Genomic DNA, 27,884 nt, shown 5'->3' with positions numbered 1-27,884 from the left:
GGGGGTCCCTCCGGCCGCCGTGTCCTGCCCGGGGCATGTCCTGAGCCCCGGCGTGTCCCCGCAGCTGCCTGGTGAAGGTGACAGGGGAGCTGACCATGTCCTTCCCCGCCGGCATCGTGCGGGTGTTCGGCGGCCCCGCGGCCCCGCCCGTGCTCAGCTTCCGCCTCCTCAACGCCGGAGCCATCGAGCAGTTCCTGCCCAACGCCGAGCTGCTCTACAGGTGTGGGCACGGGGGACACCGGGGGGACACCGGGGGGCAGCCTGAGAGGTGCGGGGGGCAGTGGTAGGGGGCTGGTGTTGGGGTGCAGGGGGTGTCTGGGGGATACAGGGACCTTGGGAGGTGATGGATGCAGGGATGGGGGTGGGTTTTGGGGTACGGAGTGTCTCTGTTTTCCTGGGGATACCCTCAGGAGCTGAGGGATGGGGAGCAGAGTTTTGGGGGTTCCAGGGCTGTGAGTGTCCTGGGAATGCAGCGATGGGGAGCTGAGTTTTGGGATCCCAGCGCTCTGGGCATCGTTTGGAGCTGGGTACCGGGGTGCCAGCCTCTGGGGGTACCCAGACCCTGCTGCCCCTCTCCCCCCACGCCCCCAGCGACCCCTCCCAGAGCGACCCCAGCACCAAGGACTTCTGGCTGAACATGGCAGCGCTGACCGGGCACCTGCAGAAACAGGCGGAGCAAAGCCCGGCCGCCTCCTACTACAACGTGGCGCTGCTCAAGTACCAGGTGAGCCCCTCAGGGCACCCCCCCTGGGCACGGCAGGGTCTCGGTGCCCCCCTGAACCCCCCGATGTGCCGCAGTTCTCGCGGCTGGGCCCCGGCTCGGCGCCGCTGCGGCTCTGCGTGCGCTGGGACTGCGCGCCCGGGGCCACGCGGGTCAGCGTGGAGTACGGCTACAACGCGGCCGCCCTGGCACTGCCCGTGCCCCTGGGCAACGTGCACGTCCTGCTGCCCGTGGAGGAGCCCCTGACCAACCTGCGGCTGCAGCCCGCGGCCAGCTGGTAACGGGAACGGGGAGAGAGGGAACGGGGAGAGAGGGAACGGGGAGAGAGGGAACGGGGAGAGAGAGAACGGGGAGAGAGGGAACGGGGAGAGAGGGAACGGGGAGAGAGCGGGGCTGGGCTGCGGCGGGGTGGGGGAGAGGAGGGATGGGGGATCCTGAGGCTGAAAGGGGTCAGGGATGAAGGGTCTGGGATCCTGAGCTTGAACAAGGGAGAGGTGGAGAGTCTGGGGTCCTGAGCCTGAAAGAGGTGGGTGATGAAGGGTCTGGGGTCCTGAACCTGGACAAGGGGGGAAAGGAACGATGGGGGGTCCTGAGGTTGAATGGGGGGGTGAAGGGTCTGGGGTCCCAAACCTTCACAGGGTGGGGGATGAAGGGTCTGGCGTTCTGAGGCTGAACGGGGGGGGGGGGGGGGGATGAAGGGTCTGGGGTTCCAAACCTTCACAGGATGGGGGATGAAGGGTCTGGGATCCTGAGTCTGAAAGGGGTTAGGGATGAAAGGTCTGGGGTCCCAAACCTTCACAGGGTGGGCGATGAAGGGTCTGGGCTCTCAAGCCTTCACAGGGTGGATGACACAGAGATGGGAGCCCCAAACTCCCCCAGGGTGGAGGGGACACAGGACTGGGGGTCCCAAACTTGCCCAAGATGGGGAGCACAGGAGTGGGGTCCTGAATCTCTGCAGGGTGGGAGAAATGAGAAATGGGAACCCTGGACTGGGAAATGGGGACGCTGATGGGGTAAGGAAGGCAGGATGTGGGGATTGGCAGCAAGGGCTGAATTTTGGGGGTGCGGGGGCTTATCCCGGCAGGAACCTGGAGGAGAAGCGGCTGCTCTGGAAGCTGCTGGACATCCCCGGTGCCCCGGGGCAGGGAGGTGAGGCCGGGCCCGCCCTGCTCGGGGGTCACGGGGCGAGGGCTCCACGTCCCGACCCCCCCAACCCCTGCGCTTTCCCCCCCAGGCTGTGGGCGGCTCTCGGCCAGCTGGGAGCCGCTGGGGGGGCCCAGTAAGCCCAGTCCCGTGGCCGCCCAGTTCAGCAGCGAGGGCAGCACCTTGTCGGGAGTGGAGGTGGAGCTGGCGGGCGCCGGGTACCGCATGTCGCTGGTCAAGAAGAGGTTTGCTACAGGTACGGCTGGGGGGGGGACGGAAACGGGGCTGGGGGGTCCCTTCCCCACAGCCTTGGGGCGTGCGGGGTCCTCTCCCTATCCCCTGGGACCTGGGGGAACTGGGGGTCCCTTCCCTGGGGTGTGTGGGATCATTTCCTTGGGGTATTTAGGGTCCTTTCCCTGCTCCTTGGGGTGCTCAGGAGTCCCTTTTCTGCTCTGTGGGGTTCCTGGGGTCCTTTCCCTGCTCTTTGGGGTGCTCGGGGTCCTTTCCCTGGGGTATTTAGGGTCCTTTCCCTGCTCCTTGGGGTGCACGGGGGAGTTCCTTTTCTGCTCTTTGGGGTTCATGGGGTCCGTTTCTTGATCTTTGAGGTGCACGGAGTCCCTTCCCTGGGGTATTTAGGGTCCTTTCCCTGCTCTTTGGGGTGCTCAGGGTCTCTTCCCTGGGGTATTTAGGGTCCTTTCCCTGCTCTTTGGGGTGCCCGAGGTCACCCAGCTGGGTGCTGGCACCGAGCTCCGGCCGCTGGGCAGTGCCCGTGCCTGGCCGGGGCCGTGCCCTCCCTCCTCTGTGCCCACCTTTCCTCCGCAGGGATTTACCTGGCGGGGTCCTGAGCTGTTCCCGGACCCCCCCGGGCTCCCCCCGGGCTTTTCCCGCGGTTGTGTGAATTGGAAACACTGGATGGAGGCGGGCTGGGGAGGGGGCGCCTCCTCCTCCTCCTCCTTTTCCTCCTCCTCCTCCTGTCCCCGCCCTGTCGCTGTCCCTGCGTCGTCTCCTGCTCCCCCCCGCCACCCTCCCCTGTGCTGTGAAGGGAGCAGGAGCTGCTCTTTTATTAAACACTTTATTTTCTAATAAATTCCCCCCCGCCGGCTGCTGCCTCCTTCTTGCCACGGCGCCAATCCCAGAAATCCCGTAAATCCCATAAATCCCATATTTCCATAAACCCCATATTCCCATATTCCAATCCCAATTCTGCCATGGAAGGGGAGGGCAAGGAAAAAAGGGGGAAAAGCCGAAGGGTTGGGAGGGGGGTTGTGATGTGGGAAAGGGGGGTTGGGGGCTGTGTCCCCCCTCGCTGCCCCCTCAAAGCTCAGGGAAGCATCACCATGGATTGGGGACCCATTCTGGGGGGGCGCTACCCCCGAGTTTTGCTCCGCCCATCCCGCAGCGCCTCGATTTTGGGGGAAAGCTCCCCAAAAGTGGGTCTGGCGCCAGGGGTGAAGGCCCAGCAGCTCATCATCAGCGCGTACACCTGGGGGCGACAAGGGACACGGCGGGGCCATCAGGGGAGGAGGGGCACTCCGGGGACCCCCCTGCCAGCCCTGGGACAGCGGTGTCACCTCCGGGGGACAGCCGGCGGGGGCCGGGAGTCGCCGGTTGTCCTTGAGGAGCTCCAGCAGGTGGCAGATGATCTGCGCCGGCCTCGCTGTGCCCATCATCCGCAGGAATTCCTGCGGGCACAGGGGACATCCATGAGCTCCAGGACACCCGGGAGCACCGGGACACCCGGGAGCATCAGGATGCCCAAAAGCTCTGGGACATCCATGAGCTCCGGGACACCCGGGAGTACCGGGACACCCGGGAGCACCGGGACACCCGGGAGCACTGGGACACCCGGGAGCACCAGGATGCCCAAAAGCTCTGGGACACCCAGGAGCACCAGGAGGGCTGTGAAGGGCTGGTCCCAGTGGGAATGGCCCCCCATGCCCTTTCCAGGGAAAACGTCACCTCCGAGGGGCTCTTGCTCTTGGAGCTGTAGGTGAAGAGCTCGTAGAGGAGCACCCCGAAGCTCCAGGCGTCGGAGGCGCAGGAGAAGATGTTGTCAGCCAGGGATTCCGGAGCGTACCTGCCGGAAAAAACGGGTTCAGAACCCTGGAAAAATGAGTTCTGAGCTCCGGGAAAAGAGATCCTGAGCCCCAGGAAAAGGGGAGTCTGATTGCTGGGAAAAGGGGATTCTGAGCTCCGGGAAAAGCGGGTTCTGAGCTCTGGGAAAAAAGGGTTCTGAGCCCCGGGAAAAGGGGAACCTGAGCCCTGGGAAAAGGGGAACCTGAGCCCCGGGAAAAGGGGATTCTGAGCTCTGGGAAAAATCGGTTCTGAGTGGGAAAAATGGGTCCAGAGCCTTGGGAAAAATGGGTTCTGAGTCCCGGGAAAAGGGGATCCAGAGCTCTGGGAAAAGCGGTTTCTGAGCCCCAGGGAAAAGTGGATCCTGAGCCCTGGATCCCGCTGGAATTCCAGCCCTCCCCGTGTGCCCCCCTCACCAGAAAACGGGGCTCTGGCCGGGTTCCCGCACCACGTAGTAATCCTTGTCCTGCGGGAGCAGCTTGGCCAGCCCGAAGTCGCCGATCTTGACGTGGCTGTCGCTCTCCACCAGGATGTTCCTGCTCGCCAGGTCCCGGTGCACGCAGCGCTGCGCCCCCAGGTACTCCATGCCCTGCCGGGAGGCGGCTGCTCGAGGGGAGCGGGGACACGGCAGCGTCCCCAGGGCTGGGGAACCCCCGGGTGAGGGTCCCTGGGGGCTCATCCTGGTTGGAGCACAGCCCCCGGGGTGAGGGTGGCACTGCTCCAGCCGGGACAGGATCCTGCGGCATCCCCAAGGCTGGACAATGACCCTTGGGTGACCCGTGGCATTGCTCCAGCCCCACCCCGGGACAGCAGCAGCCCCGTTTCCCCCGTGCCCGCCCCGATCCCACCTTGCAGATCTGCCAGGCGTAGAGGAGCAGCGTCCTGTGCTCCAGGCGGGGCTGGTTCTTCTGCAGGAAATCCCGCAGGCAGCCGTTGGGCAGGAATTCCATCACCAGCCGCAGCCCGCGCATCCCTGAGGCCAAATCCAGCATCGGGAGGGCCGGAGCCGGGATCGGGGATCCCTGCCCCGTTCCCAGCCCCATTCCTGCCCAATTCCCTGTCCCATTCCTTCCTCATTCCTGCCCCATTCCCTGCCCCGTTCCCAGCCCCGTTCACAGCCCCATTCCTGCCCCATTCCTTCCCCATTCCTGCCCAATTCCCTATCCCATTCCCAGCCCCATTCCCTGTCCCATTCCTTCCCCATTCCCAGCCCCATTCCTGCCCAATTCCCTGCCCCGTTCCCAGCCCCATTCCTGTCCCATTCCCAGCCCCATTCCCTGCCCTTCCCCGTCTATCCCTGCCCCATTCACTGTCCCATTCCCAGCCCAATTCCCTCTCCATTCCCTGCCCTTCCCTGTCTATTCCTGTCCCATTCACAGCCCCATTCCTGCCCCATTCACAGCTCATTCCCAGCCCTATTCCCTGCCCATTCCCAGCCCCATTCCTGCCCCATTCCTGTCTCCTTCCCAGCCCCATTCCTGTCTCATTCCCAGTCCCATTCCCAGCTCACCCCGGCTGTAGCAGACACCCCGGTACCGGACGATGAAGTCGTGCTGCAGCGAGTGCAGGATTTGGATCTCCCGCTCGAAATCCCGAATTTCCTTGGCCGAATCCTGCTGCAGCCTCTTCACTGCCACCAGCTCGCCCGTGCTGTCACCCAGGGGGTCATAGCGACACAGCTCCACACTCCCGAAATTCCCCTGGGAATTTTGCAGGGAATTGGATGTTGGGGGTGCCCCCCACATTCCCAGTGCCTCATCCCCCACCCCAAAATCCCCCCCAGCTGCCTTTTCACACCTGCATCAACTGGTAAAGAACAGCTACTGTTTAAAAGAACTTCCTCTGATTGCTGGTAATGACCCCATTAATTGCATAATTAATCAATCACAACTGAGTGAGCCAGGAGACTGATACAGCCAGGTGACTGTAAGGGATGACAGCCTGAGGAGGATTGGGATTCTATCCCAACCCCAGGAAGGCTGGGATAGAACAGGATGGGACAGGAGGGTCAGGATGGGGCAGGAGGGCTGGGATCAAGGTGGGAACCCCAGGAAGGTTGGGATAGAACAGGATGGGACAGGAGGGTCAGGATGGGGCAGGAGGGCTGGGATCAAGTGGGATGGGGCAGGAGGGGCAGGAGGCAGCAGAACAGTGCAGGAGGATTGGGATCCAGCCATGATGTCCCACACCCCAAATCCGGGATGGGAAGAGCAGCTGAGCTGAATTTTGGGCTTGGGGGGTCTCTGCTGTGCCCCCACCTTGCCCAGCAGCGAGATGTACTTGAGGTGCCTCTCCTGGAACTGCTCGGGATCCTGGCTCATGGCCAGGGACTCGTGTCCCCAAAAGCCATCCCGGAGCGTCACATCCGCGGGGGACAGGTCCGAGAGCAGCTCGTAGTCTGTGGGGAGGGGGGGGTGAGGCCGCTGTGGGGTCCCCCCGTGCCCCCCCAGCCCGTGCCCGTGCCCACCGGAGGTGATGAGGCTGTTGAGGTCGCGGATGAGGGCGCGGAAGCAGGGCCGGCGCTGGGGCTCGTACTCCATGCACTGGGACACCAGCACGGCCAGCTCGGGCCACCGGGGGGCTGGGAGCTGCTGCTGGCTCTGGTAGAATTCCAGCTTCTGTGGGAAAGGGGGGGTCAGGGGCTGTGGGACCCCCAAAGAGCCCCTGAACGGCTCTGAGATGGGGCAGGGTGCAGTGGGATGGGGCAGGAGAGGTGGGATGGGATGGGATGGGATGGGATGGGATGGGATGGGATGGGATGGGATGGGATGGGATGGGATGGGATTTGTGGGGTGGGATGGGATCCATAGCAGGGAATGGGATGGGATGGGATCCATAGCAGGGAATGGGGTGGAATGGGATTTATGGGATGGGATGGGATTTGTGGGATGGGATCCATAGCAGGGAATAGGGTGGGATGGGATGGGATTTGTGGGATGGGATGGGAACCATAGCAGGGAATAGGGTAGGTTGGGATGGGATTTATGGGATGGGATTTGTGGGATGGGTTTATGGGGTAGGACGGGGTGGAATTGGGCAGGGAAGAAGGGCTGGGATGTAGCAGGAAGGGACTGGAGGGCTGAGGAAGAAAGGTCTGGATACAGTGGGATAGGGGGGAGGGTTGGGATGGAATGGGATGGGGCAGGAGGGTTGGGATGGGGCAGGAGGGGCAGGAGGGTTGGGATGGACCGGGATGGGGCAGGAGGGTTGGGATGGACCGGGATGGGGCAGGAGGGTCATTATGGGGCAGGAGGCAGCAGGGCAGTGCAGGAGGATCAGGATCCAGCAGGATGCTGGGACCAGCCTCACCCTCTGGGGCTCCAGCAGGCTCAGGGGCATGTTCCCCCCGCTGAAGATCTCCCAGAGGGTGGCTCCGAAGCCCCACTTGTCAGCTGGAAGTGCCAGGCTCCCGGGGTCGCTGACGCACTCAGGGGCCACCCATGGGATCCTCTCCACCAGCACTGTGGGGTGCCCAGCCCTGCTCAGCACCCACTGTGGGGGCCCAGCACCTTCAGGACCCCCCAGGATCCTCCCCAGACCAGGAGGGTGACACTGACCCCAGGGTGGGTGAGTTTGATGAAGGGGATTCAGAGCCCACAGCCAGGACCTGGCTTGGAGGATGAGCACAGGACCCCAAACCCAGAACCAGGACCCCGAACCCAGAACCAGGATCCCAAACCCAGACCCCACAGCCAGGATTCCCCATGGAGGATGAACACAGGACCCTGAACCCAGAACCAGAACCCCACATCCAGACCTGGGACCCAGAGCCCACAGCCAGGATTCCCCATGGAGGATGAACACAGGACCCCAATCCCAAAGGCAGAACCCCAAGGCCAGCCCCCCCAGGACCCCTGACTCACTGTCCCGGGCCAGGACGGTGACGCTGACCCCGGGGTCGTTGAGTTTGATGAAGGGGGGGCTCCCCCCGGCCGTGTCCCCCTCCCGTGCCAGCAGCACCTTCTTGGCAGAGACGTTCCCATGCGGGATCTTCTTGTCCTCCTGGATGGGGGGAAGAGGGGTCAGGACCCTCAGGGTGGTCCCACACACTGGGGTGGGCTGGGGGGAGCACCAGGGATGGATTGGGGGCTGTGGGATCTGTGGGATCTGTGGGATCCATGGGATATGGGGCTGTGGGGGCTGTGGGGGCTGTGGGGTGGGGATCTGTGGGATCTGTGGGATGTGGGGGTGTGGGAGTTGTGGGGTATGGATGGATTGGGGGCTGTGGGATGGGGAATCCATGGGATCCATGGGATATAGGGGTGTGGGAGCTGTGGGATGGGGATCCATGGGATCCATGGATGTGGGGGTATGAGGGATCCACCTGGGGTCCAGAGCCCGCAGCCAGGACTCCCCATGGAGGATAAACACAGGATCTCGAACCCAGAACCAGGACCCCAAACCCAGACCTGGATTCCCCACGGAGGATGAGCACAGGACCCCATACCCAAAGCCAGAACCCCAAGGCCAGCCCCCCAGGACCCCCAGGGACCCCCTCCCACCGCCGTGGGCTCACCAGGTAGTTGAGGGCATAGGCCAACTGCTTGGCCACCGTCAGCTTCCAGCCGGTGGTCACCGCGCCCCGGTTCTTGCGCAGGTACAGGTCCAGGGGCCCGTGCCGGACGTGCTCCTGCACCATCACACCTGGGGGCACCCCAGGGGGGGTCAGGGGATGCCCACACTGCGCTCAGGGGTGCCCAGGTGGCACCGTGGCCACCGCCCCGCCGGACACTCACTGTCCTTGCCGAGGCTGACGCCGTGCAGCAGCACCAGGTGCTTGTGGGAGAGCTGGCTCATGGTGCTGGCGGCCTCCAGGAAGGACTGGGACAGGGACAGAGGGCTCAGGGCGGGCCTTAGGGACCCCGAGGTGACATCCTGCAGGTGGCAGTGCCACCCCTCACCTCCAGGCAGTTGCGGTGGCTGCTGTCCATGACCTTGAGCACCACCGGCGTCTGCCGGGCTCCATCCTCCTCGTCCTGGTCCCGTTTGATGCCTTTGTAGATCTGGGTGAAGGAGCCCTGGCCCAGGCTCTCGCCCTGGGGGACACGGGGACGTTGCCAGGGGGTTCCTGTCCCCCTGTGCCACCCCCCTGTGGCCCTGCCCTGCCCCGTACCCGTGTCAGGCTCTGGGGGTCGATCTTGTGGAACATCATCTGCTGGAGGCTGCGGCGCCGGGGCGCGGGAGGGGACCCAGGGGGACAGGGGACCCCGCTGCGGACGATCAGCAGGTTGGACTTCTCTGGGGGCCAGAGAGGGCGTGAGGGGGCGCTTGGGCAGGGGACCCCCACCTGGGGACCTCACACAGCCACCCTGGGATGTCACAGCAGCTCTGTGACATAACAGCCTGTTCTGTGACATCACAACTGCTCTGTGACATCACAGCCACTATGTGACATCACAACCCACTCTGTGACATCATAGCCTGCTTTGTGACATCAGTCATTCTGTGACATCACAGCCGCTCTGTGACATCACAGCCTGTTCTGTGACATCACAGCTGCTCTGTGACACCATAGCTTCCTTTGTGACATCAGTAATTCTGTGACATCACAGCCCACTCTGTGACATCAGACTGCTCTGTGACATTAGAGCCACTCTGACCTCACATCTGCTTTGACATCACAGCCCACTCTGTGACTTCACAACTGCTCTGTGACATCACAGCTGGTCTGTGACATCACAAGTGCTCTGTGACATCACAGCCGCTCTGTAACATCATAGCTACTCTGTGGCCTCACAGCCCCCTCTGTGACATCACAGCCGCTCTGTGACATCGCAGCCCCCTCTGCCATGCCCCCCTGGTGTCACCTTTGGCCCGGGGGGGACAGGCCACCTCCAGGCGCATGGGTGCCCCCTCGGCCTGCAGCCCGTGGTGCCCGTAGGTGCCCAGCAGCTCCCGCAGGCTGCAGAACCTCCGCGCCACCCCCGACAGCCACCAGTGCCCGTCCTCGTCCCGGCGGATCCGGCACCGTTTGTAATCCCGGCCGGAGCGGGTCTGGGGGGGGAAACACCGGGGTCAGCATTGGGGGCACCCCCCCAAACCCCTCCTGCCCCGAGGGGACACCGCGGGTGGCGCCGTCCTCGTGTCCCCGCCCTGCAGGTGCCAGGGCTGTGCTGCCCTCCCAGTGCCCGGGTTGTGGCCCCCCCCAGGCCCCCCTGCCCGGTGTCCCGGGGGTCCCCTGGGGGTCTCACCTGCACACACACGGTCAGCAGGTAACTGTCAAAGTCCTGGGGGCTGCGGCGCAGCAGGAACAGCCCCGGGGCACCCCCAGCCGCCTCCAGCTTGTTCACGGCAAACTCGGCGCTGCCAAGGGCAGGGATGGCCATGGTGCCACATGGGGACATCGTGGGCACCCCCTGTGCCCACCCCCTGTGCCCGCCCCCCTGTTCCCACTCCCCTGTTCCCACCCCTGTCCCCATTCCCTGTCCCCATTCCCTGTCCCCATCCCTGTGCCCACCCCTTGTGCCCACCCCCTGTGCCCGCCCCGCTGTTCCCACTCCTGTGCCCACCCCTGTCGCCATTCCTGTGCCCACCCCTGCCCCCATTCCTGTCCCCATCCCTGTGCCCACCCCCCTGTCTCCCCCTGTTCCCACCCCCTGTTCCCACCCCTGTGCCCATCCCTGTCCCCATCCCTGTGCCCACCCCCTGTGCCCACCCCCTGTGCCCTCCCCTGTGCTCCCCCCTGTCCCCTCCTCTGTCCCCTCCCTATCCCCACCCCTTGTGCCCACCCCTGTGCCCCCTCCCCAAACCCAGCAGATCCCTGTGGAGCCCCACCCGGGCCGGGGGTGGCTCTGTCCCCTCCATCCCCACATCCCCTCAGGCTCGGGGATGCCCAGGGGTCCCGGTACCCAGTTCCCAGGGGTTCCTGGTGCCCAGGGGGTCCCGGTGCCCACCTGATGGGCCCGTGGCACTGGTTCTCCAGGTCCTCCAGCAGCCGTGGCGGTGCCACCTCCCTGCAGAAGTAGTGCTGGGCATCCGCTGTCAGCCGGTAGTAACCATCGAGCAGAGCCACGAAGGACCGGGCCTCCCGCAGCGTGGCGAACTCCACCTCCTGTGTGTGAAAAACGCCAGTCGCTTGGCTTTAAAATTGTAAAAGTTTAATAGTAATAAAATGGTTATAGAAATAGTAATACGATTAGAATAATAATAATTTGGACAATTTGAATTAGGGCAATATGAGACAATAGAAACAAAGAGTTACAGATGTCTGGGTACCTTTTTCTGGGCAGCACGAGCCCGAAAAAGGACACAGTTAACAGAGGATTAACCCTTAAAAACAACAGCCTGTTGCATATTCATACACTTCATACATGATGCATAAATTCCATTCAAATACAGGATTCTGTCTGGTCATTGTCAGCTTCTTCCTCTGAATCCTGACAGCGCCTTCGAGGGAGGAAGAAGTTCGTTTCTTCTGATAATGGAGCAATAAATTCTTTTTCTCTGAAAGATTTATTTGTCCTGTGGCTGCTATCTCACTGCGAGTCCTTTCTTTAAAAAAAGTATCCTACATAGCACAGTTTCTATTTTAACAATTTTTATAACCTAAACCTATATTTAACACAGTACTTGAGAGAATTAATACAGTATTACTTTCTAACACAACACATATAATATTCAATATTCGCAAAAAGCCAATCATAAAATACATGCAATTTTTCACACTCTGCCAGCCTTGGTGTCACCCCCTTGTCCCCCGCAGCCCTCCCGGGGCTCCCCAAACCCTTCCCGAGCTCACCAGCACCCGGTTGTCCGCCTTGGTGACGGTGACCAGCCGGTTCTCCACGGGGCCGCCGCCCTCGCGGCTCGCCGCCTGCTTGATGCTGATGTCGGCGATGTCGGGGAAGTCGCAGAAGTGCTGGCGGCTCTGTGAAGGGACAGCCAAGGTGACAACCCCGCCCTGCCAGCTCCCCGCAGTGCGCCCAGCCACGCCTGTTGTAGTGTGTTTTTATACTTTGTAATGGTTTTGTTTTTATATACCTGTATTTTTCCCAAATGGTTTAACCCAGGTTGTACCCCCTCCCTTTACCTGTGTAATCCCCTTCCTTTGCCGAGATCATCCCCAAATCCCCACCCTGGCTCTCTGTCAATCACTCAGCATTCCCATCCCCTCCATCTAGAACTTTCTGTCCAGGATATCGAGTGATCAGCCAGGGGCCAGGGCTCAGCCCCCCAAGTGTTACCCCATACCCTGTCCTAAATGTCCATTCCCCAGTACCCATACCTTAATTTTTCTTATTGGTCAGTAAAATGTTATTATCTACTTTATGTTCCCACCTCCCTTTCAATGTAACCTTGGCACCTCTCCCGGGGCTCTCAGCGGGATCCCCATGAGGTTTGTGGAGGCTCCTTGGCGCTCCTGAAATAAACCTTGGATTAAACCCTGCTAAGAGTCGGCCCCTTTATCCTCTGCCATTGTTCCAGTGTCTTCTCTGCTTCAGGCGATCAGCCTGGCTGCCTTTGATACCCCCAGGATCAACCTGGCTGCCTTTGATACCCTCAGGGACCAGCCTGGCTGCCTTTGGTACCCTCAGGGATCAGCCTGGCTGCCTTTGGTACCCCCAGGATCAGCCTGGCTGCCTTTGGCACCCCCAGGATCAGCCTGGCTGCCTTTGGTACCCGCAGGATCAGCCTGGCTGCCTTTGGTACCCCCAGGATCAGCCTGGCTGCCTTTGGTACCCCCAGGAGCAGCCTGGCTGCCTTTGGTACCCCCAGGATCAGCCTGGCTGTCTTTGATACCCTCAGGGATCAGCCTGGCTGCCTTCTGTCCTTCTGTACCCGCAGGATCAGCCTGGCTGCCTTTGGTACCCCCAGGATCAGCCTGGCTGTCTTTGATACCCTCAGGGATCAGCCTGGCTGCCTTCTGTCCTTCTGTACCCCCAGGATCAGCCTGGCTGCCTTTGATACCCTCAGGGATCAGCCTGGCTGCCTTTGGCACCCCCAGGGATCAGCCTGGCTGCCTTTGATACCCTCAGGGATCAGCCTGGCTGCCTTTGGTACCCCCAGGATCAGCCTGGCTGCCCTCTGTACCCCCAGGGCATGGGAGAGTGCCCTCCCCACGCTGTTCACTGTCTCGGGGCTGGCCGGGGTTCCCTCAGTGGCACTCAGAGAGACCAGAACACCGGAGCACCTCGGAGCCACCGCAGCTCCAGGCCACGCCGCTGTCACCGCACACGTGGATGGTGACGGGTGCTGCGGATCCGGGGGAGCGCACGTGGAAAATCTCCTCGCTGTGGCGGCGCTGGAGCCGCTCCAGGTCCAGCAGGTACTTGAGCTTCAGGTGCGGCGCGTCCGGCTCGCAGCCCCCCAGGCGCCGCAGGGATTTGCCGAAGCGGCGGCGGAGGCGCTTGCGGGTCACGAAGTTGTGCTGCTGGATCTGCGAGCGCAGCGGCGCCGGCAGGCACGACTTGTAGCTGTGGGGAGTGGAGCGGGGTGTCCCGGGGCATGTCACACCGTCCCCGGGGGTGTCACACTGTCCCCGGGGGGTGTCACACTGTCCCTGGGGGTGTCAGGGTGTCCCCGGGAGTGTCACACTGTCCCTATGGGATTCAGACTGTCCCCGGGGGTGTCACACTGTCCCTGGGGGTGTCGGGGTGTCCCCGGGAGTGTCACACTGTCCCTGGGGGTGTCACACTGTCCCTATGGGACTCAGACTGCCCCCGGGGGTGTCACACTGTCCCTGGGGGTGTCGGGGTTTCCCGGGGCATGTCGCACTGTCCCTGGGGGTGTCACACTGTCCCCATGGGATTCAGACTGTCCCCGGGGGTGTCGGGGTGTCCCTGGGGGTGTCACACTGTCTCCAGGGGTGTCACACTGATCCCGGGGGTGTCACACTGATCCCGGGGGTGTCAGGGTGTCCTCGAGGTTATCACACTGTCCCCAGGGGTATCCCACTGTCCCCGGGGCTGTCACACTGTCCCCATGGGTTTCAGGCTGTCCCCGAGGCTGTCACACTGTCGCCAGGGGTGTGACACTGTCCCCATGGGATTCAGGCTGTCTCCAGGGGTGTCACACTGTCCCCATGGGTGCCACACTGTCCCTATAGGATTCAGGCCATCCCCAGCCATGCCAGGCTGTCCCCATGGGTGTCCCTCTGTCTCCAGGGGTGTCACACTGTCCCCATGGGTGCCACACTGTCCCTATAGGATTCAGGCCATCCCCAGCCATGCCAGGCTGTCCCCATGGGTGTCCCTCTGTCCCCAGGGGTGTCACACGGTCCCGTGAGTGCCACTGTCCCTGTCTCACCTGACGTGGCTGCAGACCTGCGCGGGGCTCTGCCGCTGCTCCTTGGCGATGCGCAGCATGTCCAGCACGGCCAGGCTCAGGCACTGCTCCTGCGTGGGCAGGCTCAGCCCCACAGCCACGCGGCCCCCGATGAAATCACTGCGGGACTGGGAAGGGCACGAGGCTCAGGGGGGGCTCTCCCATCTCCTGAGACCCCCCCAAACCGTGCCAGTGTCACCCTCGTGTCCCAGAGCCCCCAGGAGTCACATCCTGCCCAGGCTCTGCTTCCCTGTCCCCAGGGCGTGTCCCCCTCAGGGGACAGAGTGACCCCATCTGGGGGTGGTCATGAGCAGCTCCGGGTGAGCCAGGGGAGAGGAGCCACCTCCCCCAGGCTGGAGGAGGAGGAAGAGGAGGAGGAGAGGGGTCAGAACACCCCAAAAATACCCCTGGCACCATCCTGGTCTCCACAGGCAGTAGAGAGAGCCTGGGGGATGAGGAGGAGGAAGAGGAGGAGGAGGAGGAGAAGGAGAAGGAGAAGGAGAAGGAGAAGGAGAAGGAGAAGGAGAAGGAGAAGGAGAAGGAGAAGGAGAAGGAGGAGAGAACACCACAAAACCACCCCCGGAACCATCCCGGTCCCCACAGGAGACAGACACAGCCTGGGGGATGAAGGAGGAGGAGGAGGAGCAGCCAGGCTGGCAGCGCTCACCTGGGCAAACAGGTAATCAATGACGGGGTAGTCCAGGATGGGGCTGGCCCGGCCGTTCAGCAGCTGGAAGCGGTGGGATTGTCCCAGTCCGCACCAGTTGGGGAAGAAGAACCTGATGGGGACAGAGGAGGGGTCTCAGCGCTGCGTCCCCCAGAGACCACGACCCCGAGGGATGTCAGGGAAGGGTGGGAGCTGCACCTGATCCTGTACACCACGACCTGGCTGCAGGACTCATCCACGGTGAACACGTGGTTGGGGGGGAACCAGCAGCTCAGGTCCTCCGTGGCCAGGGCGAAGAGAGGGTGGCACACGGGCAGCACGCCTGGGGACACACAGGGGGCTGGGACCCGAGCCCATGGCCCTGAGACCCCACAGCACAGCCAGGATCTCCTGGCAAGGATGCGCTCGGGACGCTGAGCCCATGGATCCTGAGCTCATGACTGGACCCCAAGGCCACAGACAGGACCCAAACCCCACAGGCAGGACCCAAACCCCACTGCTGGGATCTGGAGTTCACAGTCAGAATTCCCTGCTGAGGACGAATACAGAACCCCATTTCCACACCCAGGACCCCATACCCGCACCCAGGGCCTCATTCTCCCATCCAGGAGCCTGTATTCACACCCAGGGCCCTGTACCCACACCCAGGACCCCATTCTCCCATTCAGAACCCCATTCCCCCATCCAGGACCCCATTTCCACATCCAGGACCCCATCCCCACACCCAGGACCCCATTTTCCCATCCAGGACCCCATACCCAAACCTAGGACCCCATCCCCACTCCCAGGACCCTGTACCCACACCCAGGACCCTGTACCCACAAACAGGAGCCCATCTCCACACCCAGGACCCTGTACCCACATCCAGATCCCCATTCCCACACCCAGGGCCCCATTCTCCTATCCAGGACCCCATTTCCACATCCAGGACCCCATTCCCCCATCCAGGACCCCATCCTCACATCCAGGACCCCGTACCCACAAACAGAACCCCATTCCCCCATCCCGGACCCCATTTTCCATCCAGGACCCCGTTCCCACACCCATGAGCCCATTCCCACATCTCGGACCCCCCCCCCGGCGGGTGCCCCCGGGCCCGGCGCTCACCGCAGGCTTTGGCAGCGCGCACACAAAGCTCCTCGGCCGTGTACTCGCCGAAGGTGAAGCTGAGCGTGCCCGCGGCGCTGCCCGGGGCCCGGCGCGGGGCGGGGGCCCGGTGGTACAGGAACACCTGCAGGGTCCCGCTCTCGGCCGACGAGAGGCTGCAGGAGCGGCCCCCGATCAGCGGCGTCTCCTCGCCCAGCGGGGCCATGGCAGGCGCTGCAAGGAAAGGGAGACTCGGAGTGACCCCCTTGTCCCACCCTCATCATCCTCCCCGCGGTCAAACCCCGCAGCAGCAACACCCGCAGGGCTGGGATGGGCCCCTCCTGGGAAGGAGGGAGGGGAAACTGAGGCACGCGGTTGGATTTCGCCCCCCTCTCCCAGCCTGTCCCGTCCTCCCGGCCGCTCCTCCTCTGCCTCAGTGCTCCCGGTGTGAGCAGGGGGGACCCGGCTCTATCCCGGCTCCATCCCGGTTCCATCCCAGCCCCATCCCAGCCCCATCTCGGCTCCATTCCCGGCTCCATCCCAGCCCCATTTCGGCTCCATCCCCGGCTCCATCCCAGCCCCATCCCGGCTCCATCCTGGCTCCATTCCCGGCCCTATCCCGGTTCCATCCCGGCTCCATCCCCGGTTCCATCCTGAGTCAATCCCGGCCCCATCCCCAGCTCCATCCCGGCTCCAACCCCGGCCCCATCCCTGGCTCCATCTCGGCCCCATCCCCGTTCCATCCCCGGTTCCATCCCGAGCTGGCCGCACCCCCGGCTCCCCCCCGGTACCTCTGCCGTGCCGGGGGCCTCGCTGCGGGCCTGGGGAGGGGGTCCCGGACGGGCTGCGCTGCCAAATCGGGGTTCTGGGGGTGCGTAGGTGGCTGCGAGCGAAGGAGAGATAAAAAATCCCCCGGGCGACTTCCTTCCTGCCCGAGGCCTCCTGGGCGGGCGGCTTCCTTCCAGGGGAGGGGGGACAGAATGCGACACCCCGGGGCGCAGCCAGGGGGTGTCGGGAGGGCGAAGGGTTGAAAACCTGGGCACCCCCGGGCACACTCTGGGCACTCCTTTGGGCAAAGCCGGGCACTCCTTTGGGCAAACCCGGGGACAATCTGGGCACTCTCGGGGACACTCTGGGCACCTCCGGGGACTCTCTGGGCACCCTCGGGGACACTCTGGGCACCCCTGGAGACCCTCTGGGTACCCCCAGGGACAATCTGGGCACCCTCGGGAATCCTCTGGGCACCTCTGGGCATCCCCGGGGACACTCCGGGCACCCCCCAGTGCTGGCGCCGTGGGTACCACAGGGGCGGGGGATGCTCTGCCAGGGCAGCTCAGCCAGGGCGCTGCCAACCCCCCCCGTCCCCCATTGCTGCCACTCCCAGAGCCCCTCCTGGCCCCGGTCCTGCCCCCGGTGCCACCGCGGGGCTGGGCGTGTGCCAGCCTCGGGCCCGTGCGGTGTCGCACGTCCCCGCCCGGCGGATGTGGCCCAAACTCGTTGTTTTTTCCCCTGGAGCTGCTCCAAGCCCGCTCGGCGAGGAGGAGGCGCCGCGGCGGGGAGGGGAAGGGGTCCTGCCCTGCCCTGTCCCCCCGCTCCGGGGACACGTGGTGGGGACAGTGCCACCACCAGGGCTGGAGACAGGGACAGGGACCCTCGTCTGCCCGGCGGGGAGGACTCAGAGGGGGCGGTGGCCCCGTGGTGGCACCGGGGAGGGGACGGGGACCTCGCGGTGATGGATTAGAGGGGACGGAGCCTTCGTGGTGACACCTGGGAGGGGGCAATGCTTCCGTGGTGACATCTCGGAGGGGACGGTGCCTTCATGCTGGTGACCTGGAGGGGACGGTGACCTCGTGGTGATGGCCTGCAGAGGACACTGCCTCCTCCATGGTGATGACCGGGAGGGGACAGAGACCTCGTGGTGATGCTGTGTAGGGGACAGGGACCTTGCAGTGACACTTCGGAGGGGACAGTTCCTCCGTGGCCACACCTTGGAGGGGACACTGCCCCCGTGGTGACACCCTGGAGTGGACTCTTCCCCCTCGGTGACACCTCGGAGGGGGCGGTGACACATCAGAGGCCACACTGCCAGCTCTGTCCTCATCTCAGGGCTGTTCCCCTGCCCCAACCCCAACCTCACCCGCGGGGTTTGGGGCAAGAGCGTGGAAATCCCCAAATCTGTCCGTGCCCGGGCGGGACAAGGTGGCGTTGGTGGCAGGGAATGAGGAAGCGGGGCCAGCCCCACGCCCGGTGCCACGTATCCCGCCAGGAGCCACCGTCCTGCCCCGCCACCGCCGCGCTGCCGGGGCTCAGCGCCGGGGCCGTACGGGAGGGAAGGGGTTATTTATGGCCACGGCCGCCGACAGCTCCATCCTCCCCGCCGCGGCTCCCTCCCCGAGCGCCTGAACGTGCCTCCCACCGGCTGGAGCAGCTCGAGGCACGGCCGGGCCCTCCACACCTCGGGGGACGCGGCAGGGACCCCTCCCCGGGGAGCAGCCCCCGCTCGGCTCCTCGGGCTCGGTCCGGCCGGTCCGTCCCGCTCCGCCGGCAAACAACAACCTGTTCCTTCTGGGGTAAAGGTTTCCTTCGGGTTTGTTGTTTTTTCCCCTCGGCTGGAGATAACTTTGGCTCCGCCGGAGGCTCTGCCCCTCCTTGTTTGTGCTGCTTTGGGGAGGGGTCTCTCCCCCCCTCTCCCTCTCCCTCCCCGCTCCCTCCCGGCCGTGTCCCTTCGGTGCTTCCCTGGTAGCCAGAGCAGCCCAAGCGGGGAAGGATCGGGGGCAATTCCCCAGCCAAATTCTGGCTGTTCCTCCTCGGACTCTGCCCTTTGGCACCCCTTGGCACAGCCCCGGCTTGGGAAGGGCACAGAGGGCACGGGGTGCGGCACAAAGTCCCGCTCCCCACTCCTGCTTTCCGCTCGGCTCTCCCATTCCAAGGAATTCTCTCTTCCTCCAGTCTCCCCCCCTCGGATGCGCCGCTGCCGCCGAGCCCCGGCCTAACCCCGCGCCGAGTCCCTCCCGCAGCCGCCCTATTTGGGGTCCCCCACACCCTAAAGCCACCATGCCAGGACCCCAGGACGTGCGGGACCTCACCTTCAGCCCGTGGGATTACGGAGTCTTCGCGCTGATGCTGCTGATCTCCACGGCCATCGGGCTCTTCCACGGGCTGGCCAAGGGCGGCCAGAAAACCTCGGAGGATTTTTTCACGGGTGGCCGGAGGATGTCGGCGCTGCCCGTGGGGCTCTCGCTGTCCGCCAGTTTCATGTCGGCCATCCAGGTGCTGGGGGTGCCGGCCGAGGCGTTCCGCTACGGAGCCAAATTCCTCTGGATGTGCCTGGCGCAGCTCATCAACAGCGCGCTCACCGCGCAGCTCTTCCTGCCCGTCTTCTACCGCCTGGGGCTCACCAGCACCTACGAGGTGGGCACGGCGGGGACACGGCGGGGACACGGCTGGGGGGGGCCGCCGAGGTGCCGAGCATCGCTGCCAACGGCTCCGGGCTCAACTCGGCGGATGAGGCCCCCCCGGAGGGTGCGGACCCCGCTCCCAAGGTGTCCCGGGGTGTCCCGAGGTGTTCTGGGGTGTCCCTGGCTGTCCTGGGGGTGTCCCGGGGGTTGTCCCAAGGTGTCCCTGGCTGTCCTGGGGCTGTCCCGGGGTGACCCGGGTGTCCCCTCGCAGCCCCGTAGGACCCCGCTCCCCCCCTGCCTTGGGGTTCTGGGGGTCTCTGTGTCCCCCCCAACCCCACGGGGGGTGCGGACCCTTCTCACCCCCTGCCCCGGCTGCTGGGGGGTCTCTCCCAGCCCCTCTCCCCCCGTGCGTTGGAGTTCCCAGCGGGACCCCGCTCGCCCTGCCGGGGTTTTGGGGGTCCCTCGAGCCCCCCCAGCCCCTGCTCAGGGCTCACTCCGGGCTGGTCCCGACGTGCTCTTTGTCCTTGTCCTTGTCGCAGTACCTGGAGCGGCGCTTCAGCCGGAGCGTGCGGCTGTGCGGGACCGTGCAGTACGTGGTGGCCACGGTGCGTGTGCGGTGCTGGCCTTGGGGACAGCGCAGGGACAGCGCTGGCGGTGCCCTGAGCCCCTGGGAAGCGCCCTCGACCCCGTGCTGCTGTTTGGGCTGGCTCGGAGCGAGAGCGGCGCGGCGGGAGCGCTGTTTGGAGAGAAAACCGCGCCGATCCCCCCCGCCGTGTCACCTGCGAGGGGACCCTGAGCCCCCCTCGGGATCCTGAGCCCCCACTCGGGATCCTGAGCCCCCCCTCGGGACCCTGAGCTCCCCCTCGGGATTCTGAGCCCCCCTCGGGATCCTGAGCCCCTCTTGGGGCGCTGAGCCCCCACTCGGGATCCTGAGCCCCACTCGGGACCCTGAGCCCCACTCGGGATCCTGAGCCCCTCTTGGGACCCTGAGCCCCCACTCGGGACCCTGAGCCCCACTCGGGACCCTGAGCACCCCTCGGGATCCTGAGCCCCACTCGGGATCCTGAGCCCCCTCTTCCCGCAGATGCTCTACACTGGGATCGTCATCTACGCGCCCGCCCTGATCCTAAACCAAGGTGTGGTGTGGCGCGGGGGGGGCTCTCCCCGTCCCTGTGTCCCCCTCCCCAGGTGACAATTCCCCCCCTCAGCATTGTCCCCTCTTCCCTCAGTCACCGGGCTGGATATTTGGGCATCGCTGCTGTCCACGGGGGCCATCTGCACCTTCTACACCACCATCGTGAGCGGGGGGGGGGTCCTGGGGGGTCCTGGGGGGTCCCCGGGGCGTCTCGGGTGTCCCGATGGGTCCAGGGGGGTCCCGAGGTGTCCCAGGGGGTTGTCCTGGGGGTGTCCCAGGGTGTCCTGTGGGTGTCCTGAGGTGTCCTGGGGGGGTCTTGGTGGGGTCCCGAGGTGTCCTGGGGGTGTCCCAGGGTGTCCTGTGGGTGTCTCGAGGTGTCCCTGGCTGTCCCAGGAGATGTCCCGAGGTGTCCCTGGCTCTCTCGGGGGTGTCCCTGGCTGTCCCGAGGTGTCCCTGGCTGTCCCGGGGGTGTCCCTGGCTGTCGCGGGGGTGTCCCGGCGCTCAGCCCCGCTCGCTGTGCCGCAGGGCGGGATGAAGGCTGTCATCTGGACCGACGTGTTCCAGGTGTTTGTGATGCTCGCGGGTTTTGTCGCCATCGCCATCCGGGGGACGCTGCTGGCGGGGGGTCCCGCCGAGGTGCTGAGCATCGCCAGCAACGGCTCCAGGCTCAACTTCGCCGAGTGGGTCCCCCCCGAACCCCGCGGGACCCCGCTGCCCCTGCCTTGGGATCTGTGGGGTCACCGTGTCCCCCCCGAACCCCGCGGGACCCCGCTGCCTCTGCCTTGGGATCTGTGGGGTCACCGTGTCCCCCCGAACCCCGCGGGACCCCGCTGCCCCTGCCCCGGGGTACTGGGGGTCACTCCCAGTTTCCTCACCCCCTGTTCTGGGTTCTAGGGTCACCCCCAGCCCCTCTCACCCCCAGTCTCGGGATCTGTGGGGTCACCCCCAGCCCTTCACCCCCTTCCCCACATTCTGGGGTCTCTCCCAGTCCCTTCTCACCCCTGTGCTGAGTTCTGGGGTCACTCCCAGCCTCTCTCACCCCTTCCCTGACTTCTGGGGTCACTCCCAGGTCCCCTCACCCCCAACCTCGGGATCTGTGGGGTCACCCCCAGACCTTCACCCCCTTCCCCGGGTTCTGGGGTCACTCCCAGCTCCCATCTCCTTGCCCTGAGTTCTGGGGTCGCCCCCAGCTTCTCTCATCCCACGCTGGGATCTGTGGGGTCATCCCCAGCCCCTCACCTCCTTCCCTGAGTTCTGGGCTCACTCCCAGCCCCTCTCACCCCACCCCGGGATCTGTGGGGTCTCTCCCAGCCCCTGCCCGCTCTCCCCGGGCTCTGTGCCATGCCGTGCCCCCCTGACCGGTCCCGGGCCGTGCCCAGTTTCAACCCGCACCCGCGGAGCCGGTACACGGTGTGGACCTTCGTGCTGGGCGGGACGCTGCTCTGGCTCTCCATGTACGGCGTCAACCAAGCGCAGGTGCAGCGCTACGTGGCCTGCAGGAGCGAGAGGGAGGCCAAGATGTGAGTCCGGACCCCCCCGGCATCCCCGGGAACCCCGGGAACTCTCCGGATCCCCCCGGCATCCCCGGGAATTTTCCGGATCCCGCGCTGGGAGTCGCAGAGGGGATGGGATGCTCTGGGGGCAGGGGGGGCTTTGTCTCCTGCCCGGGTCGTTGTGTGGGTGAAGCGCCCTGCAAGGACCTGGCACAGCCCCTGCCAGGACCTCCTTGCACCCTTTCATGGACCCCGAATTCCCCTGACACCCCTGCCAGGACCTTGCACCCCTTTATTGACCCTGAATTCCCCTGACACCCCTGCCAGGACCCCACACTCCCGCACTGCCTGAGCCCTCCTGTGCGAGACCCCAACCCCCTGCCCGGCCCCTCCCGCCCTGCCAGGACCTGGCACCTTTCCAGTTGCCCTGGCAGGACCCTGACCCCCATGCCCCGCGTGTCCCCCATGCTCCCCATGTCTCCCGTACCCCCCGTGCCCCCTGTGCCCCTCATGTCCCCCGTGTCCCCCATGCCCTGCATGCCCCCCGTGCCCCCTGTGTCCCCCATGCCCCCCATGCCCCCTATGCCCCGCATGTACCCTGTGCCCCCCATGCCCCTCATGTCCCCCATGTCCCCCGTGTCCCCCGTGCCCCCATGTCCCCTGTGCCACCCATGCCCCCCGTGTTCCCCGTGCCCCCCATGACCCGCATGCCCCCTGTGCCCCCTGTGCCCCCTGTATCCCCCATGTCCCCCGTGCTCCTCACGACCCGCATGCACCCGTGCCCCCCATGCCCCCCGTGTCCCCCGTCCCCCCCATGACCTGCACGCCTCCCATGCCCCCCGTGTTCCCTGTGCCCCCCATGCCCCCCGTGTTCCCTGTGCTCCCCATGACCCGCATGCCCCCCATACCCCCTGTGCCCCCCGTGCCCCCCGTGCCCCCCGTGCCCCTGCAGGGCACTGCTGGTCAATCAGGTCGGGCTGTTCTGCATCGTGGCCAGCGCCGTGGCCTGCGGGCTCGTCATGTTCGTGCTCTATGGCCACTGTGACCCTCTGCTGGCCGGGGCCATCTCTGCCCCCGACCAGGTACCAACCCCCCGGGACACCCCCCTGGCATCACAGCGGGTTTTGGGGTCCCACAGGATCGTGTCCCTTCCAGGACCCCTCAAGCAGTGGGGTCAGAGGGGGTTTTGGGCCCCCTCAGGGGCACAGGGGTCCCTTGGTATCCAGATCCTCTTCAGGACTCCCCAAGGTAGTGGGGTCAGAGGGGGTTTTGGGATCCCCTGGGGTCCTGGCCCTTTCAGGACCCTTCAAGCAGTGGGGTCAGAGGGGGTTTTGGGGGTCCTCCAGAATCCTCATCTCTCCAGCACCCCCTGAGGCAGTGGGGTGGGAGTTTGGGGCTCCCAGGGGTATTTGGGGTCCCCCAGGGCTCTAGATCCTTTCCAGCACCCCTGAGGCATTGGGATAGGAGACTGGGGGGCTCCCAGTGGGTTTTGGGGTCTCCCCGGGATCCTGTCCCCTCCAGCACCCCATGAGGCAGTGGGGTGGGAGTCTAGGGGGCTCCCAGGGGTTTTGGGGTCCCCCTGGCCCCTCCCCTCACCCCTGTCCCCCAGTACATGCCCTACCTGGTCCTGGACATCTTTGGGAGCATGCCGGGGGTGCCGGGGCTGTTCCTGGCCTGCGCCTACAGCGGCACGCTCAGGTGAGGAGGGGTCCCAGCCTGGGGACACGGGCGGGGGGTGCCACCACCCCGGTGTCCCCATGGGGCTGACGGGGCCACCTCATGCCCAGCACGGCCTCCACGTCCATCAACGCCATGGCTGCCGTCACCGTGGAGGACCTGGTGCGGCCGCGGCTGCCGGCGCTGTCCCCCAGGAAGCTGACACTGATCTCCAAGGGGCTCTGTGAGTGTCACCGCGCCTGCGGGGACAGGGATGGGACACCCTGCGGGGATGGGTCACCCCCAGGGTCACCCCCGCCTGGGCTGTGCCAGGCTGTGCCGTCCCATTCCACCCTATGAGTTCCATCTCAATCCCATCCCGTAAATCCCAAACCAATCCCAGAAATCCTAACCCAATCCCATCCCATAAATCCCAATCCCATCCCATCCATCCCATCTCAATCCCAATCCCATCCCATCCATCCCATCTCAATCCCAATCCCATCAATCCCATCCCATAGATTCTGTCCCACCCCATCAATCTATCACAAATCCCAACCGTAACCCATCCCATCAATCCCAATCTCATCAATCCCATCAATCCCATCCCATCAATCTCATCCCAATCCCAATCCCATAAATCCCATCCCAATCCCATCCCATCCCATATTCCCACAGCTCTCACCTTTGGCACCTCCTGCATCACCGTGGCCGCTCTGTCCTCACTGCTGGGGGGGGGTGTCCTGCAGGTGAGAGCCCCCTGAGACCCCAAATCCCCTCCCTCAGCTTCTACCATCCCAAAAAAAACCCAAAACCCCCCCAAAACCCCCCAAACCCCCACGCTGTCAGTGACCATCCAAGCGGTGACACCGCGGGGACACAGCCATGCTCCGGTGGCACCTGGAGAGCCCTCGAGGGTGAAGGGGTTGGGGCAGTGCCAGGCCCCCCTGGAGGTCTCGCAGACCTAAAAAAATCCCCAAAAAAACCCCCAAAAAACCCCCCAAACCTCCCCCAAATCCCCCCCAAACCCTGTCCCCTGTCTGTGCCCATCTGAGTGGGGACACCACAGGGACACTGCGGGGACACAACCCAGCTCTGGTGGCACCCGGAGAACCTTCGTGGAGGGAGAGTTGAGGCAGTGCCAGGCCTCCCCTGGAGCTCTCGCAGACCCCAAAAAAAACCCAAAACCCCCCCAAAATCCCCCCAAACCCGCCCATGCTGTCAGTGACCATCCAAGCAGTGACACCGTGGGGACACGGCCATGCTCCGGTGGCACCTGGAGAGCCCTTGAGGGTGAAGGAGTTGGGGCAGTGCCAGGCCCCCCTGGAGCTCTCGCAGACCTCAAAAAAACCCCCAAAAACCCTAAAAAACCTGCAAACCTCCCCCGAATCCCCCCCAAACCCTGTCCCCTGTCTGTGCCCATCTGAGTGGGGACACCACAGGGACACTGCGGGGACACAGCCCAGCTCTGGTGCCACCCAGAGAACCTTCATTGAGGGGGAGTTGAGGCAGTGCCAGGCCTCCCCTGGAACTCTCGCAGACCCCAAAAAAACCCCAAAACCCCCCCAAAATCCCCCAAACCCCCCGTGCTGTCAGTGACCATCCAAGCAGTGACACCGCAGGGACACGGCCATGCTCCGGTGGCACCTGGAGAGCCCTCGAGGGTGAAGGGGTTGGGGCAGTGCCAGGCCCCCCTGGAGCTCTTGCAGACCCCAAAAAACCCCCAAAACCTCCACAACCCCCCCTGAACCCCCCAAATCCCTGCTCTGTCTGTGCCCATCTGAGTGGGGACACCACAGGGACACCGTGGGGACACAGCCCAGCTCTGGTGGCACCTGGAGAGCCCTCAAGCAGGGGTGTTTGGGGCAGTGCCAGGCCCTCCTGGAGCTCTCCCAGACCCCAAAAAAAACCCCAAAACCCCAAACCCCCCACACTGTCTGTGCCCAACGGAGTGGAGACACCACAGGGACACAGTGGGGACACAGTGGGGACACAGTGGGGACATGGCCATGCTCTGGTGGCACCTGAAGAGCCATTGAGGAGGGGGGGTTGGGGCAGTGCCAGGCCCCCCCTGGAGCTCTCCCAGACCCTAAAATAACCCCCAAAAAACCCCAAAAACGCCAGGGCTCCTTCACGGTGATGGGGGTGATCAGCGGGCCCCTGCTGGGCGCCTTCATACTGGGGATGTTCCTGCCCCGCTGCGGCACCGCCGTGAGTGCGGGGTCAGGGTTTGGGGTTTGGGGTTGGGGTTTGGGGTTTGGGGTTTGGGATCAGGTTTGGGTTTGGGGGATTTGGGGTTTGGGCATTTGGGAGATTTGTGGTTTGGGGATTTGGGGTTTGGGGGGTTTAGTGTGAGGGTCTGGGGTTTGGGATCAGCGGTTTGGGATTTGAGGTTTGGGGTTTGCGGGATTTGGGGGTTGGGGTGTTTGGGGGATTTGGGGACAGGGTCTGTGGTTTGGGCATTGAGGTGTTTAGGGGATTTCGGGAAAGGGTCTGGGGTTTGGGGATTGGAGGTTTGAGGTTTGAGAATTTGGGGTCAGCGGTTTGGGGTTTGGGGTTTGGGGTCAGCACGGGGATGGTTTGGGGAGTTTGGGGTGTTTGGGGTGTTTGGGGAATTGGGGATTTGGGGGGTTTGGGGAGGGGGATTTTGGGAATGGGAGGATTTGGGGGTGAGGAGGATTTTGGGTGTGCTGCCATTCAGCACAGCCATGGGAATATTTGGGATTTTTGGGGAGGGTCTCCACAGCTCCCCTGGGCCCTGCTGATCCCCTGTCCCTGTCCTGTCCCTGTCCCTGTCCTGTCCCTGTCCCTGTCCCTGTCCCTGTCCCTGTCCTTATCCCTGTCCCTGTCCCTGTTCCTGTCCCTGTCCCTGTCCCTGTCCCTGTCCCAGGGGGTGCTGGGGGGCCTGGCCGTGGGCCTGGCACTGTCACTGTGGGTGGCCGTGGGTGCCACCCTGTACCCGCCCAGCGCGGCCACCATGGGGGTGCTGCCCACCTGGGGGACGCTGTGCCCGCCCCGCAACGCCACCAACGCCACCAACGCCACCAGCGCCACCAGCGGCCCCACCCTGCCCGCGCCACCCCCGGAGCCGCTGCGGTGAGTGGGGCTGGGGACATCCCCTGGGGTGGCACGTCCCTGTCCCTGTCCCCTGGAGTGGCACATCCCTGTCCCTGTCCCCTGGGGTGGCACGTCCCTGTCCCTGTTCTTGCTGGCTGTGGTCTCACATCCCTGTCCCTGCTGGCTCTGATGTCACGTCACTGCCCCTGCTTGTTGTGACATCACAACAATGTCCCTGTCCCTTATGATGTCACAGTCCGTCCCTGTTTGTTGTGACATCACATCCCCGTCCCTGGTCCCTGTGACATCACATCCCTGGCCCTGCTGGCTGTGATGTCACAACCCTGTCCCCATTCCCTGTGATGTCACTGGGTGTCCCTGCGGGTGGTGATGTCACCGTGTGTCCCTGCTGGCGGTGACACCCCGCTGTCCCCTGTCACAGCCCGGCCATCCTGGGTGACTTCTACTCCATATCCTACCTGTACTACGGTGCCTTGGGGACACTGGGGACTGTGGGGACAGGGGCCCTGCTCAGCCTGCTGCCAGGTGAGAGGGGAGATGGCCCTGTCACCTCCTGTGTCACCCCCTGGGTCACCCCCCATCACCCTGTCCCTGTCGCCCTTCCCTGTGACCTCATTCCTGTCACCCATCCCTGTCACCCATTCCTGTCACCCTTCCCTGTGACCTCATTCCTGCCATTCCCTGTCACCCGTAGCTGTCACTCTGTCCCTGTCACCCTTCCCTGTGACCTCATTCCTGTCACCCATCCCTGTCACCCATTCCTGTCACCCTTCCCTGTGACCTCATTCCTGTCACTCCCTGTCACCCATCCCTGTCACCCTGTCACCCTTCTCTGTGACCTCATTCCTGTCACCTGTCCTTGTCACTCTGTCCCTGTCACCCATTCCTGTCACGGTGTCCCCTCCTGACAGGGCCAGCGCGGCAGAGCCGCCGTCCCCAGGGCGTGCTGTGGTGGGACATCGTCAGGGCTGCACCCTCGGGTGGCCTCAAGGGTGACAGCAGCACTGGGGACGAGCCCCTGGACAAGGCCACGGTGACCCGGGCGCTGCTGGAGACGGGAGGGGAGTGGAAACCCCCGTGTGACCCCGCCAAGGGTGGCACCGTCACCGAGAGCGACGTGTAGGGGACAGCGGGGTGGGGACACAGTGCTGGCCCCAATAAAGGAGCTGCT

At 64.5% G+C, this 27,884-nt stretch overlaps 3 protein-coding genes across 5 annotated transcripts in view; 2 read left to right on the top strand and 1 right to left on the bottom strand.

Annotated features, from left to right (window-relative positions):
• Nucleotides 1-2,951, top strand: part of FCHO1 (FCH and mu domain containing endocytic adaptor 1) — a 13,367-nt gene extending 10,416 nt beyond the window's left edge. For both annotated transcript variants that reach the window (XM_054650400.2, XM_077191483.1), the window contains exons 24-29: nt 65-220; nt 592-724; nt 799-998; nt 1,806-1,870; nt 1,956-2,120; nt 2,687-2,951. In XM_054650400.2, the coding sequence (XP_054506375.2) occupies nt 65-220; nt 592-724; nt 799-998; nt 1,806-1,870; nt 1,956-2,120; nt 2,687-2,709 (742 nt within the window). In that variant the 3' untranslated portion in view covers nt 2,710-2,951. The remainder of the gene's footprint in view (nt 1-64; nt 221-591; nt 725-798; nt 999-1,805; nt 1,871-1,955; nt 2,121-2,686) is intronic.
• JAK3 (Janus kinase 3) lies at nt 2,936-19,319 on the bottom strand. Of its 2 annotated transcripts, XM_077191482.1 has the most exons (25): nt 19,040-19,319; nt 16,745-16,836; nt 15,975-16,187; nt 15,066-15,189; nt 14,868-14,979; nt 14,183-14,328; nt 13,068-13,350; nt 11,676-11,804; nt 10,831-10,988; nt 10,129-10,240; nt 9,745-9,931; nt 9,051-9,175; nt 8,839-8,973; nt 8,674-8,758; nt 8,454-8,581; nt 7,801-7,939; nt 7,247-7,398; nt 6,405-6,555; nt 6,196-6,335; nt 5,448-5,637; nt 4,786-4,910; nt 4,354-4,526; nt 3,824-3,941; nt 3,436-3,546; nt 2,936-3,347 (listed from the first exon to the last, which is right to left on the bottom strand). In XM_077191482.1, exons 3-25 carry the CDS (start codon nt 16,177-16,179, stop codon nt 3,231-3,233), a joined length of 3,345 nt encoding a protein of 1,114 aa, XP_077047597.1. In that variant the 5' UTR covers nt 16,180-16,187; nt 16,745-16,836; nt 19,040-19,319; the 3' UTR covers nt 2,936-3,230. The 2 variants fall into 2 exon arrangements, with proteins under 2 accessions (XP_077047597.1, XP_054506164.2); XM_054650189.2 differs by lacking the exon at nt 19,040-19,319 and having other exon boundaries at nt 16,745-16,913.
• SLC5A5 (solute carrier family 5 member 5) lies at nt 18,351-27,884 on the top strand. Its single transcript, XM_077191506.1, has 15 exons — nt 18,351-18,523; nt 18,903-19,364; nt 19,891-19,956; nt 20,436-20,487; nt 20,581-20,648; nt 21,012-21,166; nt 21,866-22,006; nt 22,932-23,061; nt 23,589-23,677; nt 23,767-23,879; nt 24,314-24,384; nt 25,760-25,846; nt 26,526-26,731; nt 27,135-27,238; nt 27,625-27,884. Exons 2-15 carry the CDS (start codon nt 19,008-19,010, stop codon nt 27,834-27,836), a joined length of 1,851 nt encoding a protein of 616 aa, XP_077047621.1. The 5' UTR covers nt 18,351-18,523; nt 18,903-19,007; the 3' UTR covers nt 27,837-27,884.

The sequence above is a fragment of the Agelaius phoeniceus genome, chromosome 29 (genome assembly GCF_051311805.1).
Source record: "Agelaius phoeniceus isolate bAgePho1 chromosome 29, bAgePho1.hap1, whole genome shotgun sequence".
Taxonomy (NCBI): domain Eukaryota; kingdom Metazoa; phylum Chordata; class Aves; order Passeriformes; family Icteridae; genus Agelaius; species Agelaius phoeniceus.
The sequence above is the reverse complement of the archived record's forward strand: the minus strand, read 5'-3'. Positions and strand labels throughout refer to the sequence as shown.